This window comes from Megalobrama amblycephala, linkage group LG23 (assembly GCF_018812025.1).
Source record: "Megalobrama amblycephala isolate DHTTF-2021 linkage group LG23, ASM1881202v1, whole genome shotgun sequence".
In the NCBI taxonomy this organism is placed as follows: Eukaryota; Metazoa; Chordata; class Actinopteri; order Cypriniformes; family Xenocyprididae; genus Megalobrama; species Megalobrama amblycephala.
The window spans coordinates 3,219,595-3,242,241 of record NC_063066.1 but is presented as its reverse complement, the minus strand read 5'-3'; the positions used below and the strand labels follow the sequence as shown (position 1 = coordinate 3,242,241).

Sequence of the window (22,647 nt, the reverse complement as noted above, 5' to 3'; positions counted from 1 at the left end):
ATAACTAACATAAGAATGGATTGTGTAAGAGGCACTTGCCGTCTGGGTGCATGAATGCATGTCAAGTACAGGTCAAGTGTAGATACCGCATGCTAAGAATGCTAAAGCAGGAACATTTCAAACGGTGCTAAAAACACCATATTGCTTGATACAAATCAGGTGTGATTAATTGAATTGACAAATTTGAAGCTTTAAGCCTAGTCCAAGACTAAAATGCATGTTTGAGCCGTTTTAACTGAAAGCTGATTGACAGGAATGTCAGGATCAGAATGCGTAATTTGTGCATAAAAATGTCCGTCAAAACCAGGACATCTTGAATGATGTTCGCTATCCCGGCGAAGTTGGATTGATGATTTAATCTCTTTAGCATGCAGTGTGAAGTATTTCACTCAGTTCCCTGATCATTCCCATTCAATTTCAGTGAGTGAAGAACCAATTTATACTTATGTGCATTATGTATTATGCATGTTATCGTCTCTGACAGACAGATTGTTGAAGCTGCTCAGGCCGCCATTTTGTCCCCCTTCCAGTAGGGACAAAATAAATCCAATAATGTGGGTTTTCCAGGAAATGCACGACTCGCTGAACCTCTGTTTCTCATAAATACTGCCGTGTATTGTGCACGTTATTTTTTTGACAGACACTGATGTTGTGGTATTCAAATGATGTGGATTTTAAAACAGATGGATCGTAAGGTAATAATTATGTACAAACCCGATTCCAAAAAAGTTGGGACACTGTACAAATTGTGAATAAAAAAGGAATGCAATAATTTACAAATCTCATAAACTTACATTTTATTCACAATAGAATATAGATAACATATCAAATGTTGAAAGTGAGACTTTTGAAAGTGAGATTTTGAAATATTGGCTCATTTTGGATTTCATGAGAGCTACACATTCCAAAAAAGTTGGGACAGGTAGCAATAAGAGGCCGGAAAAGTTAAATGTACATATAAGGAACAGCTGGAGGACCAATTTGCAACTTATTAGGTCAACTGGCAACATGATTGGGTATAAAAAGAGCCTCTCAGAGTGACAGTGTCTCTCAGAAGTCAAGATGGGCAGGGGATCACCAATTCCCCCAATGCTGCGGCGAAAAATAGTGGATCAATATCAGAAAGGAGCTTCTCAGAGAAAAACTGCAAAGAGTTTGAAGTTATCATCATCTACAGTGCATAATATCATCCAAAGATTCAGAGAATCTGGAACAATCTCTGTGCGTAAGGGTCAAGGCCGGAAAAACATACTGGATGCCCGTGATCTTCGGGCCCTTAGACGGCACTGTATCACATACAGGAATGCTACTGTAATGGAAATCACAACATGGGCTCAGGAATACTTCCAGAAAATATTGTCGGTGAACACAATCCACCGTGCCATTCGCCGTTGCCGGCAAAAACTCTATAGGTCAAAAAAGAAGCCATATCTAAACATGATCCAGAAGTGCAGGCATTTTCTCATTTCTGGCAAAGTGGAAAACTGTTCTGTGGTCAGACGAATCAAAATTTGAAGTTCTTTTTGGAAAACTGGGACGCCGTGTCATCCGGTCTAAAGAGGACAAGGACAACCCAAGTTGTTATCAGCGCTCAGTTCAGAAGCCTGCATCTCTGACGGTATGGGGTTGCATGAGTGCGTGTGGCATGGGCAGCTTACACATCTGGAAAGGCACCATCAATGCTGAAAGGTATAAGTTCTAGAACAACATATGCTCCCATCCAGACGTCGTCTCTTTCAGGGAAGACCTTGCATTTTCCAACATGACAATGCCAGACCACATACTGCATCAATTACAACATCATGGCTGCGTAGATAAAGGATCCGGGTACTGAAATGACCAGCCTGCAGTCCAGATCTTTCACCCATAGAAAACATTTGGCGCATCATAAAGAGGAAAATGCGACAAAGAAGACCTAAGACAGTTGAGCAACTAGAAGCCTGTATTAGACAAGAATGGGACAACATTCCTATTCCTAAACTTGAGCAACTTGTCTCCTCAGTCCCCAGACGTTTGCAGACTGTTATAAAAAGAAGAGGGGATGCCACACAGTGGTAAACATGGCCTTGTCCCAACTTTTTTGAGATGTTGATGCCATGAAATTTAAAATCACCTTATTTTTCCCTTAAAATGATAAATTTTCTCAGTTTAAACATTCAATATGTCATCTATGTTGTATTCTGATATAAATTCTATATAACTTCCACATCATTGCATTCTGTTTTTATTCACAATTTGTACAGTGTCCCAACTTTTTTGGAATCGGGTTCGTATTTCTTAGTCTAAGGTTTTAACTGACATGATAATGTGCGTAAGGATGAACTATGTTTGATTTTGGGGTAATTATAAAACATGCTGGAGATGTTCGAAATGCTTTTTGCATAGTTCATTATACTTATTTTAAGGAATGACGTTTATTTCATGGCTTAAATAAATGGTGTTACTCAGAAAGTAAACTCAGATATGTTACATTCAGCTGTCACAAATCCTTTGACTTTTGAAAATCAAGTTAATTTTTTACCAGGAAAAGTTTGGTTTTGATGCACAAATATGTTTTCTTTTTTTAAACCCATGAAAATGCAGATCATTTTTGTAAATAATAGTGAAAAATCACTGGTATCGCCTTGTTGAAGAAGAAAAAAATGTAGGATGGGGCTTGATTTTGTCCATGGGGAATTGGTTGGATGGTTGTGGTTTGCTATTGGTGGATCTCATATGAGTGACAGGTTGCCCCGCCCTCACACCAGTAAACATGTGATCAGAGAAGAGATGTCGCTGCAAGAGGGCGGGGAAGTTATTTTGATTAAAAATTACAAGGGCACATTAATTAAAAATAAATAAATAATGATGTGCACAGAAAATCATTTACATATGCCTGGTTTCACAGACTTAGGTCTTAGTTCAATTATTATATTTAAGTAGCTTTTATCAGTGTGCATCTGTGTGCATGAGACAAAACAATGGCATATTGTAAGATATTTCAGTGCAAGTTAATTTCAGTTAAAACAGCTCAAACATGCATTTTAGACTGGAAGCCTTGTCTGTGAAACCGGGGGAATAAATACTGAAATTTTCATACAAATCATGATGACTTTAATCTGTGAAGCAAACACTTAATTGGGTTTCCTCAATAAAAACAAGCAGTTTGTGTGAACAGAGCTGAGATACTGCATGACATTTTGCATTTCAAATCTTTCAAAAACGTATCTCTCATATTTGTGTCTCTTATATCTCAATATTTGTAGTACATCCACATGTAATTGAAATCCAAAAGGATATCTTGTCGTATTTAGAAATGGTGGACATCTTATATTTACACAAAATTAGGCTGTCTGGTGATCTATTGTGAGCAGTAGCACTTTCAATTGAAAGCAAATCATAGGACGAGTGAATTCATCAAGGACTCTGAGGCTTTTAGCACATAGTGCGCACACACCTTGCTCTGAGAGAGAAAACAGACAGCATGCTTCATTGATTACCTTATCTGTTGAATGTCAAAGGGGAAGATTAAGGCGTTCATTTCCATACAGAGATGAGAAGGTGAGAGGGGTGGGGGTGTGTTGATGACATGTTTTCCTCTCCCTGCAAAGCAGTTATGTAAATGATCCCAATACAGCCGGCGATGCACTGTGAATATTCTTAAGTCTGTATTACTTATGACATAAAAGCCAAAGAAAATGACCAAACAATGCTTGTTTGAGAATCCATCTCTGCACAAAGGAGAATAAAAGGAGAATGTTTGACGCATACAATAAAATAAGGCTTGTTTGAAATCTAGGTCATGCTATTTTCTTTCCATTTTGTGGCACGTAATTCTATGATAAAGAGGCTGAAATCACTTTAATGGCTGGAAATACAATCTTAAGGTACAATACATGAAGAATTCACACAGCTGCAGCCATTTGTCATTCTAGACCAAATAATGTGTACATACCATCAAAAACTGAGAGTGAGACCAATGTGAAGATTTCTGAGATTATTGATTGGCCTCAGGCAACTTTGATGAAGACAATAAAACTGGCGCTTTCACGCTTTGTCGTCAATTTAAAGAGAATGAAGAAGAATGAGTCATTTGTTGTGCTCATTTAGCTTAGGCCCAAAAAGAAATCAAATAAAAACTCTATCAATATCAGGACAGAAGAAATGAGTGAATGAAAAAATATGCAATAAATTAACAGCATATTAGGGGGCAATTAGGATGCAAAGGAGGATTTAAAAATCCATTCTTTCATTTCACAGCTTTCTCATGTGTGTGTGTGTGGGTTTTTTTAGCTCTCTGGGGTGTGTTGCATGTGTTGATATATGAGATTTGAGAGCAGAGGGGAAGATAAATAATGAATAACAACTTTAAAGAGGACATATCATGAAAATCTGTCTTTTTCTGTGTTTAAGTTCTATAATCGTATCCAGTGGCGTACCGCAAGTCTGTGAGGCCCCCCCGCAAAGAATGAGATGGGGCCCCTCCCACAAGCAGTGATGTCATGTGTTAAAATTTGTTGTGCACCTGAGTCTATCTCCCCCACAGTTTACAAAAACTGATTTAACAGTGAATCATGTGGTGAATTATCATTGCATTGATTCATTTGATGTTATTATGGAATAATATTATAGCCTAGCCTATATGATAGGCCTATATAATGTTTAGTGATTTTGATATCGCAGACTAAAATACCGGCAGGAATAAATATTTAGGCTAATTTACTCATTAAAACCAAAGGAGCGCCGAACGGATAACAGGCGCAACGAGCCGCAACGAGCACTGGCCATGATTTCAGAAACAACACATTCCAGCGGATAGATCGCCTCTTATTTAACACAGACCTACACATTTCTTATCAAATGGAGATGTTTCTTTTAGGTACAGTTATTCGCCGAGTTTAAATTAATTTTTGAGACGTTTCAGAAAGATTCTCGCAGAGAGACAGCTGAAAGCGCACCCTGTTTTTTATTTATTCTATTTTACAAAGGTAGTCTACAATGTGTTGTTGTTATTGTGAGCGTAAATATAAAATAAGATTTAAAAAAAGTAGACCATTTGTAGTCTTGCACTAATCTGTAGGCTATCGCCAAAAATGACGGAAGGCCTGTTTTAAGTTGTTTCAGCTGTCATGAGGAAAAAATCTATCAGAAAGCGCCGGCGCATTAGTCGGCCAGAGGGATAAAGATGTAGCCAATTTAGTTTCATATTTATATTTAAATATTGGGCTATAGCCTATTTTTTTTTTTTTTTTTAAATGTCACCTATGTTGATTATGAAAAGTGAATAGCATGACGGATGCGCAATGTCGGGAGACACGCAATGGGTCAGACATGATTTTGACTACTTCATTAAGTTTTGTTTTATAGTAAGTCTTTCTTTAAAGTGAATTTCGTTTTGTAGAAATTGTATCTTAATTTCAATCAATGTTTCATCAACCAATTGCCTATATTTAATAAATAGGAAGAAAACCAAGAACGTCGGGTGTGGAATGGATTGAAGTGCGTAACAAACGAACTCATGTTTCCGCGGCCTTTGAATAAGGCTGAATCAATAGATGTCTTTATGTTTTTTATTAAATTACTTAAATAGATGTCTTTATTACTTAATTAATTGATAAGATGTTTTTGGTCTAACAATATATTTTAGCTGGTCTAAATTCTAAGTTAGACACAAATTTGCATATAGACTATATAAGGTTCCCTTCTAGACAAGCGCGTAAATTGCTGTTTCGGCCGCAAATAATGTAGGCCTAAACTAAATTCATGTAGTTACAGTAAAAGAATAAAGAAATATCTAGACTTATTGGCTAGGCTACATTTGGAAAAGAACTTCAGACAATCCGGTATCTGACCATTAGCAGAGCTGACGATGGGGTAAATACGTTTGGGCAATATATAATAATATAAATAACAGTAATAATGTCTCAGCAAAGACCGAACATATTTATTTGTCTCGGCACACATCCGCTAACAGTAACACAGCGCGTCAAACTTGCTGTTGTCATGGCTACCTTACAAACGGCGATGGAAAGAACAGTGATGATTTTTTCCCCCTTTTGTGGTAATTTAGCACTAATTTCTATGATCTTCTGCTTGCATTTTTGAGCTTCAGTTGGATGCTTTATTTTGATCTTTAGTCAATTGAGCTCAGTTCTAAAAAAAAAAAGCAAAGGCTATAAAGTAGTCTAGCCTAAAAAGGTGAATCTGCGACGGGGCCCATCATAGGGTGGGGGCCCCCACGCACCGCGGGGGCTGCGGGGGTGTCCCGTACGCCACTGATCGTATCCCCGGTGCATCTGCCAACCCAGGACACATGAAAAAGGACAATCCAGTAACTTTGTTTTGGCAAGCCTTTCTCTGAAAGCATGTGAAAATACGAGCTGCTCAGATTTCGCTCCCCTTGTGATGTAGGAAGTGGATCTTATTATACTGTAATATTATCGTCCCTTAATCTGCATGTTTCCACCCACAGCGCCGCCATTTTGTTTTAGCAAGCGAAAACGGTGTACCAGTCCCAAAGTCCCTTTAAGACAAGTCATTTCACTCGGCAGCCATCTTTGAAACGCCTCTTGGGCATCCTGGGCATCATGCAATCTCTTTGAATGGGGAAACATCAAATTCTCCAAAACTGTTCGCCAACCTTACGATTAAATTTCATATTTTAAATCAACAATGAAATCTAACAACAACCGGCTCATAAATTTAGTTTCTAAACGCTCGAATCATGACAAAAAAAAATTATTTTTCAGGCTGGATCAAGCTAATGCGCGTCTCTTCGGAGGCGCGCGTCTGACCGTTTCTATAGAAACCGGTGATTCTAACGGCCGCTGAAGTGACGGCGTTACCAGTCAGCGATTGACTCTTATTTAGAAGGCGGGACTTATTCCGCCATATTGCGCGTTACACTTTCTCCCATTCAAAACAATACGAGTGACACGTCTTGTGTTATTCTGTAGTCTTTGACCAGTTCTAACGCCATGGAAAAAGTTTGAGTAAAGCATGCTAACTGTTCTGTCATTGGCTGCACAGACGAGCACTAAACACTATTTAGAGTCTCCTTAGCTTAAATTGACCCTGGCAAGCTCCATTGCTAAAAAATGAGCGTTTCTATCTGAACGATTTTTTGGAAAAGATATTAGACCATTCACAGCATTTGATAGCAATCATAAACATTAGTCTGGTGTGCATGACTCTTTTTGTCAAACAGGCACGCTATGTATAGTGGGCGTCCATACGGGTTTTGGACAAAAGATTAACATGACGACACATGCTAGTCAATGAGTTGAATCAACATAAATTTATCCACTAACCATTCAGAAACGTCTAAAAGTTGTAACTTCTTCCTGAGTCTCTCCATCAGTGTCGACTCCGGTTTGAACAATGTAAGGCTGAACACCGTTACTGACAATTCTCATTTTGGCTGCTTTGTTAAAGCTCCGCCCTCTTCTGGAAAGGGGGCGGGGAGCAGCAGCTCATTTGCATTTAAAGGGACACACACAAAAAACGGCGTGTTTTTGCTCACACCCAAATAGGGGCACATTTGACCAGCTATAATAAATGATCTGTGGGGTATTTTGAGCTGAAACTTCACAGACACATTCTGGGGACACCAGAGACTTATATTACATCTTGTGAAAAGGGGCATAATTGGTCCCCTTTAATTTCAGTCTGTGTTCAGTCACCCAAAGCTATTGTATGACTTCAGAATATGTGAATATTAAAGTGCACAAGTTGTTTTACTTATGTGGTGTTCCTTCTCTCTCTCCAGAGCCTGACTCACTGCCTACTACCCTGCTGGGAAAAGAAAGACAGCACGAATCAGCATGAATTCCATTTGGTCCAGGCTGGTTTATGCTGGTTAGATCTGGTGGACCAGCGTAGTCATGCTTTTCTTAAAAAAAAAAAAAAAAAAAAAAAACTCAAAAGTAATTATGGGAAAGAGCAGCTCTAACATTCCACAAAACATCTGTTCTAGTGTTTGACAAAAGAAAGAAAATAAAGCATTTGGAATGTCATGAAGGTGAGTAAATAAAGACAATTTTTTGCCAAACTGCAAGATCAATAGAAAGTTCACTTACACACCTGCTAGTTATTAATCTCTTGACTTCCCCAATGCAAACAAACTTCATGGAAATTGCTTTAATCCTTAGTCAGGCTCACACAGGTGATTGCATCTCTGCGGTGCTGCTGGAGGCTTGTGTCTTAAGAGACCTGCCTTTGATTACATGTAAACAGCTCCTCATCAGTCTGCAGTACATGAGCCCTCTTGACTCCTCGGAGCTCACGCTCACCACTGGTGGGCTTTTATTCACATGTTGCTAGGATACACAACTTTCAGATGAATTACAATCGTTGCATGTGCCATTCTTAAAATCTGCCTTATAAAAACACACAATGGACAAAAAATGTAAAGCACTTTTAAAATGCTATTAAAGTTTTGGGAGGTTTAATGTAAATCAATAGCAAAACCATCATTATAAGTCATTATAAACATTAATATCACTAATCTGTACATTTATATAAGCTTTTGTGTGTTTTCCACAGATCGGGCAGCTTCAAAATGTATGCTTTTGAGTCAATCATAAGATTTGTCCATTCCATCATATAAAACGGCATAAATATTAGACATTTATATATTAAAACGCAATTTATTCCTGTGATCAAAGCTGAATTTTCAGCATCATTACTCCAGTCTTTAGTGTCACATGATCCTTCAGAAATCATTCTAATATGATGATTTGCTGCTTAAGAAACATTTATGATTATTATCAATATTGAAAACAGTTGTGCTGCTTCATATTTTTGTGGAAACTGATATTCTTTTCAGGAATATTTGATGAATAGAAGATGTGTTTATTTGAAATAACATTATAAATGTATTTACTGACACTTTTGATCTATTAATGCATCCTTGCTGAATAAAAGTATTAATTTAAAACAAAAATGGTAGGGTGTATTGGACATGACAAAAAGCATTTAGACTGAAAAAGTCCTTATTGTAGGGAATGTAGCCCTCTGGTGCATGAATTATGCAATTAAATTTGTTAAAAATAAATATATTCTTCTTTACATCAAAACAAAATCATAATTGCCCCCTGTCTTTTTTCCTGCAATGATACAAAGTTGTATTTTGAGAACAGTACACATTTCTCCATCGACAGAAAATAACAGTAAATAACCCGAGGTTGAAGCATCACACTATTTTCATCAGCCATGTTGAATCATGTTCTTATAAATAATGAACAAACACAAAGACATATAAAGAGGGCAGACATATTGTATTACGAGTACGAGTCAAAGGTTGTGTTGGTGAGGATTTGATTTTAAAAATCTGTCAACCAGCATCACAACTTTTTATAAAGTACTTTATAAAACCTGAACACGTTAGAGGACTGTAAGCTCTGAATGAAATGTGTTGAGATTGTGTTTTGAAATGTGTTTGTTCTGCTGTATTGTTTGATCAAATATTTCTGTGTGCAGTTTCAGATAGCAAAATAAAATAATAATATTGTTCACCGCATATCCCAGTGCCAGATGCATGCCGTGACTGAACAAAGAGACACTCGAGATTCATGGGAAGAGAAATAAGAGTTTATGCTTCCACTAAATAAATAAAACTGGGCAGGGACCACTGTAGAAAGATTGGATTCATAGTAGATACTGAAGGCACATTTCACAGCCAGAAAACAGTTTTATAACAAAAATACATATAGGACATGTACTTTCCCCCTGCACCTTAAAAGTGTTAATGTTTCTTAACAGTCTCTTTTCATTTTTACATGTGTTGAGAATCAATGATGTCCAAGTACTTTGCTTCAATGATCTTCGGCAACAAGTAGTTCCTGCAAAGAAAACATGTTACCATCTCATATAATGTAATGGTGAAAAAACAAACAAACAATGTTTCTGTTGAAATACATGCAGAATGCCTTTTACCTCAAAATATCACCAAGTGTGCATTGTCTGTCTAGATGTTACACACACGGATATGTTAAAGGGGAACTATTATGCAATATTATACTGAGGACATCGTGGTTAAATTTCGTTTTTGAAGGAAATTTCCTGATGAAAATCTGTAAAGTTTTAAGTACGTTTGCACCAATCATGTTTCTGGCTGTGACTGTTAAAAATTCCCAGTTAAAAATTGAGCATAAACACCCTTTCTGACATTTTTGGTGCATGAGATTGTCCTGTTTTGTTGTTGTCGGTATCCCAGAGCATGAGCTCTTGAAGCTCCGCCCTCTTCTAAAAATGGGTCTGGGAGCAGCAGCTCATTTGCATTTAAAGAGACACACTCAAAAATGGTGCATTTTTCCTCACACCCAGAAAGTGGCCATTTTAACATGCTACAATAAATGATCTTTGGGGTATTTTGAGCTGAAACTTCACAGACACTCTGGAGACACCAGAGACTTGTATTGCATCTTGTAAAAAAAGGGGCATAATAGATCCCCTTTAAACAGCAGGCATGATCACTCTGATATAAAGGATATGGCATACCTTATTGGGATGAGCATGATCATGAGTAAAGGGAAGATCATCTTCATGTAGGGCAGAGGGTACATCCCAAACGCACACAGGATGATCAGCTGAACAATCTGCAGGCCTGTGAAATAATGCACCTTCCTCTGCGGCACTCTGCGGATGTAGTGAGTGGGTGGATACGACGTCTTGGGAACAGAGATTGAGATTAGTATGAGAATGATCAGTGACAGATTTGTATTATTTATTTCATATTAGTCAACTTATGATTTAATACACATTTTATGACCTAACTTTATGATCATTTTATGATTTCCAGCAAAAAGCTATTTGTCTGTCCATGCTGAACACAAAACTGCTGCACAGCATGACACAAACACAAACAAAAGAATATGTGATGTTATGAGGAATAGAATTTTAAAACAATGAGATTTCACTGTGGCCAGTGTTTGATGCCTGATGTGACTTGTTAGGATATAAAAAAAAATTAAAAAAAAATCAGATTTGCACTGTTTCACTCCAAAATACACCCCATATCTGTTGGTAATGGCATTTCATGTTGACTTTAAATGTGTAAATCTACCACATGGTAGAATGGCCTGGGACTCAAAAACAACATAGGATTTATACCCTTCAAAAACAGTCCCTCACTACACTAGCTGTATAGTGATTGATATTGATTTTCACTGTGGTTGTACATTTCAAAGGCAGCACTATTAAATTATGCAATAAATGAAGTATCATTGATAATACTGAGTGAGAGACTTGGATTGAGATCAGCTTGTGTTTGATACTCAAAGGAACCTGTATGGTTTTAAATAAACTAAGTTAAAGGGGTGTGTTTTGCTTGTATTATGTGTATTTATTGATTTAATGAACTTGACCTGTACTGGATGGTGCTCTTAATATATAGTTACACTCATCTTCATGTAATCTAACAGTGAATTTAGCTGACAAAGTCAATATAGTGGAATAAAAACAATACCTAGGGCCCTATCATACACCCGGCGCATGCGACAGCAGGTGCGACACAAGTGTTTTTGCTAGTTTCAGCTTGACGCAGATATCATTTTCATGTCCAGCACCACGTTGTTTAAATAGCAAATGCACTCGTGCCCATCTGTTCACCTATCGACGTGCTGGTCTGAAAACGAGGTGTGTTAAGGTGCATTGTTGGCGTGTTGCTATTTGCTATTATTTTAAATTTTTTTATTTAAAGAGCGTGTTAGTAATAAGCACCTATAGGCTGGTGCACAACACAATTGCTACACACACAGGGACACACAGCAGCACACAAACATGCCAATTGCCAAATATTAAAAATAAAAGGATTACAATGTAAAAGATTATTATTGTCATAATGGACAGTCATTGCATGTATCAGAATGACTTATTTGCAGTAATGACGAATGAATATGGCTAATTATTTGACCAATCATGGCAATACACACATGTATTTAAACTGACTCATCAGGTTGAGGGTGTTTATATTCCGCCATGTATCCGCCATGGTGTGAGCGCAATTGACACCGACTGTTACGTAACAGTTGGGCTCATTAATATGTACGCCCCCAATATTTGCATATGCCAGCTCATGTTCAAGGCATTAGACAAGGGCAGCCAGTATTAACGTCTGGATCTGTGCACAGCTGAATCATCAGACTAGGTAAGCAAGCAAGAACAATAGCGAAAAATGGCAGATGGAGTGATAATAACTGACATGATCCATGATATCATGATATTTTTAGTGATATTTGTAAATTGTCTTTCTAAATGTTTCGTTAGCATGTTGCTAATGTACTGTTAAATGTGGTTAAAGTTACCATAATTTCTTACTGTATTCACAGAGACAAGAGCTGTCGCTATTTTCATTTTTTAAACACTTGCAGTCTGTATAATTCATAAACACAACTTCATTCTTTATAAATCTCTCCAACAGTGTGTAATGTTAGCTTTAGCCACGGAGCACTATCAAACTCATTCAGAATCAAATGTAAACATTCAAATAAATACTATACTCACACGATTAGACATGCTGCATGACGGACACTTTGTAAAGATCCATTTTGAGGGTTATGTTAGCTGTGTGAACTTTGTTTATGCTGTTTAAGGCAAGCGCAAGCTCCGGGGGCAGGGAGCGAGAGATTTAAAGGGGCCGCAGCCTGAATCGGCGCATATTTAATGATGTCCCAAAATAGGCAGTTAAAAAATTAATAAAAAAAATCTATGGGGTATTTTGAGCTGAAACTTCACAGACACATTCAGGGGACACCTTAGACTTATATTACATCTTTTAAGAAGACATTTAAGAGACTAGGTCCAACTCTTTTGGACCATGCGCCTGGTTCTCACTTGTTCTTTAAGCAGAAGGGCCATTCGGTCACACATCTGGTTTCCATCAATAGACGTAAGAGCGATGTACAGGAAGAGGCCGTAGAGAACAGGTTTCGGTATCCACTGCAGAGGCACTGGCAGCAAAAACACTGACAAACCAATTAGGATGTTTGCAGCCAGCGACGTAAGTCGCGTCTCCTTCACGCTGACTATCCTGCAGGTACACACACAAGTCTTGTTAATCACACTCGCTAACTCATATGCATCATGCATGTTTAAACGTCATCTGTGAGTATTGCTATCACGTTTCATAGAGGTGGCCCCCCTCCACTCGCTGTTCCACCCGCGCCAGCTGACGCACATGCAGCGTGGAGTGTGGGAAAGCTGCGTGCATCCATGGTAACCCCAGCACCGACATCAGGATGTTGATAAACCCAGAGAGCATCAGGTCCCAGTGGTACGCCGTTCCCTTTAGCAGTCTGAAACACAAGCACGCACACCAAAAGAGATCATATGCCGCCTCTCAGCGCCCCACGACTGTCTACGCTCAACTGACACTGTGAATGATGGCTCACTGATCTTGGGGGGAAAAAGTAAACCAATGGAATTCTAGCAAACTGAGAAGAATGAAAACAAACTTTCAGTGTTTTACAGAGAGAGACATATATGACACTACTGATGGAAAGGGGTTTTGATTTTCTGGATGGATACCTGTTCTCTGGGGCATTGGTGAGGGACACCACAATATTCTGGTCAATGAAGATGAGCAAGGCGAGGAGAAAGCCAAGACCGCATGCACTTAATACGTTCATCCCTGTCAGCTGATTAAAAGGTGCCACTTTGAATACAGTTCCATTCTGGTAGTTGAATACTGGAACTGTGAATCAACATATTAGAAGAATCAAATGGATAGTTCACCAAACTAATGATCATTACTCTCTTTGCAACAGCTCAAAAAACACATTCAAACCTGTCACCTCAAAATGCATTATGAATGGTGTGATGTCAGTGGTAGATGATCATGATGCCCTGCTGCGACATGTCTTGAGGTGTCAGGTTTGAATCAAAGACTGTATAATACCCAAGACAGTTAACTTGCATTGCTAACATGGCAGCTCCAGTAATGGAAGTAACCAAATCACCAACTGGTCAAGTCATTGCATCACTGCAGCTACTGTTTTGATGTTTCAGAGACTAATACACATGCATTGGTCAGACCAACCTGAAATATACCCGTTTTAGCTATCTTTAGCTAAGAAACAACAGGTATGAGACAGTTTGCGTATTGTAAATTTGTTGCAGATTTGAAATAGGTTATTTAAATGTGAGTATAGCCAATCTGATCACACAGGAAAACATAAATATTGGTGAGGTGGCCATTTTGTATGATGTGAATCATATGAAAATGTGCAATTTTTGGAAAGAAAGGTCTACCCCTAAACCAATTTGCCAAACTTATAATAATTACTAATTTCCATGAGATTTTTGTTATGGCAAGCAGTTTTTGAGATTTCAATACTTAATTCAAGTACACGTCTTGCATGCCCAAAATAGCTGCCAGGGAGGCATTACAAATACGGCCGCCAAGTGAACTGACTTTGGGACTTTGGATGTTTGGTTAAGTGTTAAAGAGATCTGGGGGCTACAATTTAGGGGATGATTATCAATAAATGATTTAAATTTCAAACAATGTCTTCAAAAGACTTGGAGCATAGCACATTAGTCATATGGACTACTTTTATGTTTTTTGGAACTTGACAGCCCCAATTTCCATTGATTTTTTTGCTAAATATTACCTTTTGTAAAAATGTCATCCAGGTATGATGACAAAATGTCATGTATAGTGGAATATTTAAGTTCTGATGGGTTGAAAAATTATCAATTTTGCCTTCGAACAATTATGAAAACAATACAATAGACGTAAAACGATTATTGTGCGGATTATTGTGCACCTTCCTTTCCTTCACAGCGGTGCTCTTTTGTTCCCTCATAAGCCAAACTTAACATCCAAATCAGTTGAATAAATGAGTGTTGTAAAATGCAGTCTACTGTTGCTAAACTGTAGGACATTTTTGATATTAAACAGTGTTATTAAAAAAAGAGATATTGATATTGTAAAGAGATAACGTGCATAAGCGAAGTATACTGTGGGCTTCGGATACGTGTCTTAAAACATACACACAAAAATGTCGAAATGCAATTTTGGCAAGTATCCTCATAAACACAGTCTGTTATATCTTAAATGAATGTAAAAAGTTGAGAAAGAAAACGCATGTGTAACAGTAAATTGGATCCGTGCAGCTCTTAAAGTGACAGCAGCCTAATAAACCTGCTGCAGTCATTTGTGTTAAAGGTCCCGTTTTTCGTGGTTTTTTGAAGCTTTGATTGTGTTTATAGTGTGCAATATAACATGTGTTCATGTTTCGCGTGTAAAAAAACACAGTATTTTTCACATAATTTACTTATCTGTATACCGCTGTTTCCACTGTCATAAAAACGGGCTGATGACTTCCTTGTTCTATGAAGTCCCTCCTTCAGAAATACGTAACGAGTTCTGATTGTGCCAGCGGTTCCTGTGTTGTGATTCGACAGCAGCTTAGCGAACCTTGCCCGGAAAGGTCACGCCTCTTACCATAACGTGGAGATGCACGCGCTCAGTGTTACTGTAAACATGTCTTTAATTTTACCCTATCAATTTGAGCCGGAATCAGACCCGGTGATTGGACTGCGGGATGAAAATAACAGCGTTTCGACGACATGGCGACAAACACACTCTACAAACGCAACTCTTGTGTATTCCTGTGGGCAGAGGTTAGTCAAAAAACTGTTTTAGTGACGTCATTAAAGAAGGAAGTAGAGGGATGTAGTCCAAACTGGCCGTTCGATGTAGGCGACTTCTGTTAAATAAAATATCTCGCTTGGCATTGAACTTTGAGCTTTAAAATTTTACAGATTTTATTTATACTCTAACAACAACATTACACACTAACTAAAGTTTGAAACATGGGATCACGAAGAATGGGACCTTTAATAAAACAATAAAAGACAAAGATAAAATCAATCACTGCTCTTGACTGAATAACTTTTGTAGTTTTAATAAGGATATATTTAATGTATACATTTGATTGTTTTTTTCAGTTTCTGTTGTTGTCTACTACTTATCTGAATACCACTGTTAGTTAATTTTCCTGAAAAATTGTTTATTTAGCACTGTTTATTTCATTTGTATTTTTTTATGTTCTATTTATTTGTTTGTAATTCGTTTCTGACTGTTTACTTGTCTTCTGTAACTGTTTTGAGGACTTTTTAGTTAACCAAGTAATAGTTTTTGCTGAACTATCAGACTTTGATCATATCACCCGCCAATAATCGTGTTAAATAATAATGATTTCAATATTTATCAAAATAATCATGATTATGATTTTTGCCATTATCAAGTAGCAAACACTTTCAGTATTATTACGGGATGAATTTCCAGTCTAATACTGACAATGATGATATAAGCAAAAAATACAACATGATCATTTGTAGGAGATTGTTGTGACACGAAGGCTCACGCTGAATGTCAGTGAAGAGATAGGAGCCCACAAAGGAGAAGATGACCACAGAGATCGGCAATGCACAGTCTGACACCACCTCCCTGACTTTAGCATGCAGGAATGGGCTGGAAAGAAACCAGAAATTAGAAAATGCAAAAACACTCACATCAGCAACTTTTTTTTGTGTGTGTGAATATAAGTCATTTTTTTTAGTTTAAATCAAGTAGGTTAGAACAGATGACCAGACATTAGCAGCTAATGATGATTACAGTTAACCATCCTATAATTACCTTCTCTTAATGAGGAACAGGACATAGCCCAGCCACAATGTTCCCAGCATGAGCAGTAGGCAGAGAATAGGGCGCTCCCTGGTGCACAGAACCAGAGTTGCAGGCAGTGAGACGCCTCCGCTCTCTGTACCGTTCACTGTCTGATGAAGCTTTACACCCAGACGATGCAGATCCTCTGTGCTTCCATTGACTAGTATAAGGCCATGATAATATTTATGAAATACTGAGAGAAAACAGAGATATAGTGGTAAGCAATAAAATTGAGTGAGTGAATTAATAATTTCTTTTCTAATTCAGATGTTAAAGTGGTCGTGAACTGCGTTGTTTTATTGTTTTATAATGTCTCCTGGGGTGCACTTATAATGTTAGTATGCTTTTTACATCACAAATAAAAGTAAATAAAAGGCATTTTTTCTACCCTGATTTTAGCCTCTGATTTGAACGCTCTGTTTTAAGGGGCATGTCTACTGTGAGACTTCAGTGTAAACGCCCACTGCTGTGATTGGCTGACATCTTTGCATATGAAATAGCTAAGTTTTACTCTCTCTAAAACTTTTAGCATGTTTTTACTATTACAGCACTCAACGTTAACTAATCGTGAAAATTGTTGCATTAGATCGTGGCATGAAAGGTTGCAGTGATGAACATGTAGTCGATCACAGACATGTTGTTGAGCACATGAAAGCAGTGATCTCGTCATTGCAACTCAATTTCTGCACACTAATGAATGCTTTCATCATAACTAACAGTGCAAACATGATGTAACTAAGAGATTCGAGTTTTGGCGCAAGTCACTGATAAACTCACGCTGTTTGATTGACAGCTCCAGTGATTGCAAAGGGAGCGTTCTTTAACCGATTTCTATATATAATTTAATCACCGTTTAAATAATAGATTATTTTCATCCTTCTAGAGTTGTCAAAAGTACCGACTTCGGTACTGACATTTTAAAAATGTGACACTTTGAGCACTGTTTAGCAGATTCGAAAACACTTCTGATTGGCCATAGTGTTCAGGCGCTCATCAGATATGTCTGTGATTGGCTACAATGATCAATGCACAGGAGCGTCTGAATCTGAAAGTGTTTTGAAAGCGGGAGCAGATAGACGTCTGCTTTCAAGCACTCCTTTGTGTATCTGCGTAAGCGCTCGGTGAAGAGCGTCACTGATGACTATTTACAACATGTTTGAAGCGTTGATCACTAAAGCAATCACAGACATATACAATGAGCACATAAACACACGTTGTACAGGTTTTGAACAACATGAGGGTGAGGAAACGATGACAGAATGTTAATTTTTGGGTGAATTATCGCTTTAAAGCATACCATATGTAAATAATAATTTTCTGAAAATGTGAAAATACATAGACATGGTTATTCTCTCCCAATCTCACTGCCTTCCCTGTTAAATCTTCATTAGTGATTTATTTCTGAGATATTACAAGCCAAGACACTGCTCTGGTTTGAATAGTTCCAGCAACGTTCAGAGCTCTGAACTTACTGTTTATGGTGCCTTTCAAAGCGTCGCCCACAAAAGCAATGGAGATGAACAAAGCTATCACTTCTTCTGTGGAACTGAGAGGACACACAGGACAGAGTAAACAACTGATCTTCCCTTTTATCAAAACAACCAAGCATAAATCAAGACATAACAACTAAATCGAGGCATGCCACGAACAGAGATTACCACACACACGCGACAGGAGAGCACAGATTTATGATGTTTATGCAACAGAAAGGGGCCATAGCAGATTATATCAGAATGTAGTGTCTGCCTGAAGAGATTTTATACATTAGTGAAAGAAAACTGTTGTTATATTATCTCAAGAAAATGAGTGAGGTGCTTGTTTGTGTATAATTCTCCACCACAATACTAGGTGTTTGAGAAACTCTTCTATATGTCCAACATAATTGAACGTTGCACGTAAAAAATGTCTTTCCTTTACTGAAAAACACATAAAATAACACTTACTCTCCTAATGCAGTCCCCTGCAAGCAAGTTATGTTAACAAAAATGATTCTTGTAGTCTCAACACAAATGGATTAAGTAAATTTATGATAAAATATATTAGGTGGATTAAACACAATGAAATTAAGTTGTGACAAAATGTTAAAAATTGTGTTGCATTAGCTCACTTTAACGTGTGTGCTTCTCAGGTTGGAAAATTATGGAAATTTTTTTCCGCCACTGAATAAAAAATAAAAAAGGTAATTGCGACTTTTTATCTCACAATTCTGACTTTTTTCCCACAATCGCAATACAAACTTGCAATTGCGATTTATAAAGTCAGAATTGCAAGATATAAAATCAAAATTGCGAGATCTAAAGAAGCAATTAAGTCTTGAGAAATTAAGTCAGAATTGAGTGATATCAACTCACAATTGCAAGTTATAGTCAAAATTGCGAGATATAAACAAGCATTTGCGAGAAATAGTCAGAATTGTGAGATATAAAGTCAAAATTGTGACAAATAAAGTCAGAATTGCGAGATATAAACAAGTAATTGCAAGAAATAGTCAGAATTGTGAGATATAAACTCACAATTGCAAGTTATAAAGTCAAAACTGTGAGATATAAACTCACAATTGCAAGTTATAAAGTCAAAATTGTGAGATATAAAGTCAAAATTGTGACAAATAGTCAAAATTGCGAGATATAAACTCAACTGCAAGTTATAAAGTCAAAATTGTGAGATATAAACTCACAATTGCAAGTTATAAAGTCAAAATTGCGAGATATAAACTCAACTGCAAGTTATAAAGTCAAAATTGTGAGATATAAACTCACAATTGCAAGTTATAAAGTCAAAATTGTATGATATAAACTCACAATTGCAAGTTATAAAGTCAAAATTGCGAGATATAAACTCAACTGCAAGTTATAAAGTCAGAATTGCAAGATATAAACTCACAACTGCAAGTTATAAAGTCAAGATTGTGAGATATAAACACACAATTGCAAGTTATAAAGTCAAAATTGTGAGATATAAAGTCAAAATTGTGACAAATAGTCAGAATTGCAAGATATAAACACACAATTGCAAGTTATAAAGTCAAAATTGTGAGATATAAAGTCAAAATTGCAAGTTATGAAGTCAAAATTGTGACAAATAGTCAGAATTGCAAGATATAAACACACAATTGCAAGTTATAAAGTCAAAATTGTGAGATATAAAGTCAAAATTGCAAGTTATGAAGTCAAAATTGTGACAAATAGTCAGAATTGCAAGATATAAACACACAATTGCAAGTTATAAAGTCAAAATTGTGAGATATAAAGTCAAAATTATGACAAATAGTCAGAATTGCAAGATATAAACACACAATTGCAAGTTATAAAGTCAAAATTGTGAGATATAAAGTCAAAATTGTGACAAATAGTCAGAATTGCGAAATATAAACAAGTAATTGCGAGAAATAGTCAGAATTGTGAGATATAAACTCACAACTGCAAGTTATAAAGTCAAAACTGTGAGATATAAACTCAACTGCAAGTTATAAAGTCAAAATTGTATGATATAAACTCACAATTGCAAGTTATAAAGTCAAAATTGCGAGATATAAACTCAACTGCAAGTTATAAAGTCAAAATTGTGAGATATAAAGTCAAAATTGTGACAAATAGTCAGAATTGCGAGATATAAACAAGTAATTGTGAGAAATAGTCAGAATTGTGAGATATAAACTCACAACTGCAAGTTATAAAGTCAAAATTGCGAGATATAAACTCAACTGCAAGTTATAAAGTCAAAATTGTATGATATAAACTCACAATTGCAAGTTATAAAGTCAAAATTGCGAGATATAAACTCAACTGCAAGTTATAAAGTCAAAATTGTGAGATATAAACTCACAATTGCAAGTTATAAAGTCTAAATTGTGAGATATAAACTCATAATTGCAAGCTATAAAGTCAAAATTGCAAGATATAAACAAGCATTGGCGAGAAATAGTCAGAATTGCGAGATATAAACTCACAACTGCAAGTTATAAAGTCGAAATTGCGAGATATAAACTCACAATTGCAAGTTATAAAGTCGAAATTGCGAGATATAAACTCACAATTGCAAGTTATAAAGTCGAAATTGCGAGATAGAAACTCATAATTGCAAGCTATAAAGTCAAAATTGCAAGATATAAACTCACAATTGCAAGTTATGAAGTCAAAATTGCAAGATATAAACTCACAATTGCAAGTTATGAAGTCAAAATTGTGACAAATAAAGTCAGAATTGCAAGATAAAAACAAGCAATTGCGAGAAATAAAGTCAGAATTGCGAGATAAAAAGTCATATTTATCTTTTAAATAATTTTATTTCGTGGCAGAAACAAGCTTCCCTAGAAAATACAGAATTCAGTATAAATAATAATAATAATAAAAAAATCACATCACTGGTAGATAAACACATGGTACTACTCCACTGACCGTTTAAAGAGCTTCATAAACAGGCTGACATTGAAGATGCCTCCCAGTATGAGGAACAAACTGTTCCAAAGGCCAATGCAGGCATAAAATGCAGGGAAATCGAGGTCATAGTCATCACAGATGCCTCTGATCACTGCAGTACACAAACAAAAGAGAGAAAACAACTGTAGAGAGACTGTGCAGTTAACCTTCATTTCTTTATAAGAGAGATACAGTACCGCTGATGAAGATGGCTAGAGGTGCTGTGGTGAGAGGGATGACCAGCGGAGACCCAGCACAAAGAGAGTAAATCACTCCTCCAATGCTCTGACCAATTATAGTCTTCTGTACATCTGCAGAAAGTCAAATAAACCATCAGGAACACATGATCACAGAACTGGAACTCCCTTCTGGTCAAGCTGGATTGGAACATGGTAGCTGGTGTGACCAAGATGGTCTACCAATGAAGTCCAGCTGCCAACTAATGACCATAAATGACTTAGTCATAGACTACAGACCTATCTCTCCTCGCGTGCTCTCGTCATTCAGAGAGCCAAACGCAATGGCTGGCAGCAGGATAGCGACGTAGAGGAAGATGGCCGTGGTGGTGTACTTCAGCAAAGATCTGTTAGAGCCCAGAATACCTGGATAGAAACCACACAGCAGCGAACACCTCAGCCTGAGCATCAGAGAGTTCTGTTATTTTTAGTAAAAGTGAAGTCAAGCACGGCCTTGGGGAAAAATGAGACTCGCCATCTGTGAAGTCGGACAGGTACAATGGAAGCCTGCGGCACAGGTCTTCATAAATACCACGACCTGCTCTGAGGAAATCTTTTACCTGGGTATAAAAGGAGATTTGGAGGAGAAAAATATGTTAATTAATGTTTTTTTTTAATGTACTGTATAAACATAGAACTATGCAAGCTTGTTTCTGCCAAGAAATAAAAAAAAAGGTAATTGCGACTTTGTATCTCACAATTCTTACTTTTTTCATCAGATTTACGAGATATAAACTGACAATTGCTTGTTACAATGTGGTTTTTTTCTCACAATTCTGACTTTATAACTCACAATTCTGACCTTATAACTCACAATTCTGACTTTATATCTCACAATTCTGACTTTATAACTCACAATTCTGACTTTATATCTCACAATTCTGACTTTCTAACTCACAATTCTGACTTTCTAACTCACAATTCTGACTTTCTAACTCACAATTCTGACTTTATAACTCACAATTCTGACTTTATATCTCACAATTCTGACTTTATATCTCACAATTCTGACTTTATAACTCACAATTCTGACTTTATATCTCACAATTCTGACTTTATATCTCACAATTCTGACTTTATAACTCACAATTCTGACTTTATATCTCACAATTCTGACTTTCTAACTCACAATTCTGACTTTCTAACTCACAATTCTGACCTTATAACTCACAATTCTGACTTTATATCTCACAATTCTGACTTTATATCACAATTCTGACCTTATAACTCACAATTCTGACTTTATATCTCACAATTCTGACTTTATATCTCACAATTCTGACCTTATAACTCACAATTCTGACTTTATATCTCACAATTCTGACTTTATAACTCACAA

The 22,647-nt window shown here is 36.9% G+C and overlaps 1 protein-coding gene across 3 annotated transcripts in view; it reads right to left on the bottom strand.

The window, feature by feature from the left end:
• Positions 1-8,846: 8,846 nt before the first annotated feature.
• Positions 8,847-22,647, bottom strand: part of LOC125259310 (solute carrier family 4 member 11-like) — a 30,291-nt gene continuing 16,490 nt past the window's right edge. For all 3 annotated transcript variants that reach the window (XM_048176884.1, XM_048176885.1, XM_048176886.1), the window contains 12 exons: positions 21,784-21,868; positions 21,549-21,674; positions 21,270-21,383; positions 21,052-21,184; positions 18,127-18,200; positions 16,625-16,847; positions 16,353-16,459; positions 13,507-13,672; positions 13,101-13,274; positions 12,814-13,009; positions 10,480-10,649; positions 8,847-9,821 (listed from right to left, as the gene is read on the bottom strand). In XM_048176884.1, coding sequence (XP_048032841.1) covers positions 9,755-9,821; positions 10,480-10,649; positions 12,814-13,009; positions 13,101-13,274; positions 13,507-13,672; positions 16,353-16,459; positions 16,625-16,847; positions 18,127-18,200; positions 21,052-21,184; positions 21,270-21,383; positions 21,549-21,674; positions 21,784-21,868 — 1,635 coding nt within the window. In that variant the 3' untranslated portion in view covers positions 8,847-9,754. The remainder of the gene's footprint in view (positions 9,822-10,479; positions 10,650-12,813; positions 13,010-13,100; positions 13,275-13,506; positions 13,673-16,352; positions 16,460-16,624; positions 16,848-18,126; positions 18,201-21,051; positions 21,185-21,269; positions 21,384-21,548; positions 21,675-21,783; positions 21,869-22,647) is intronic.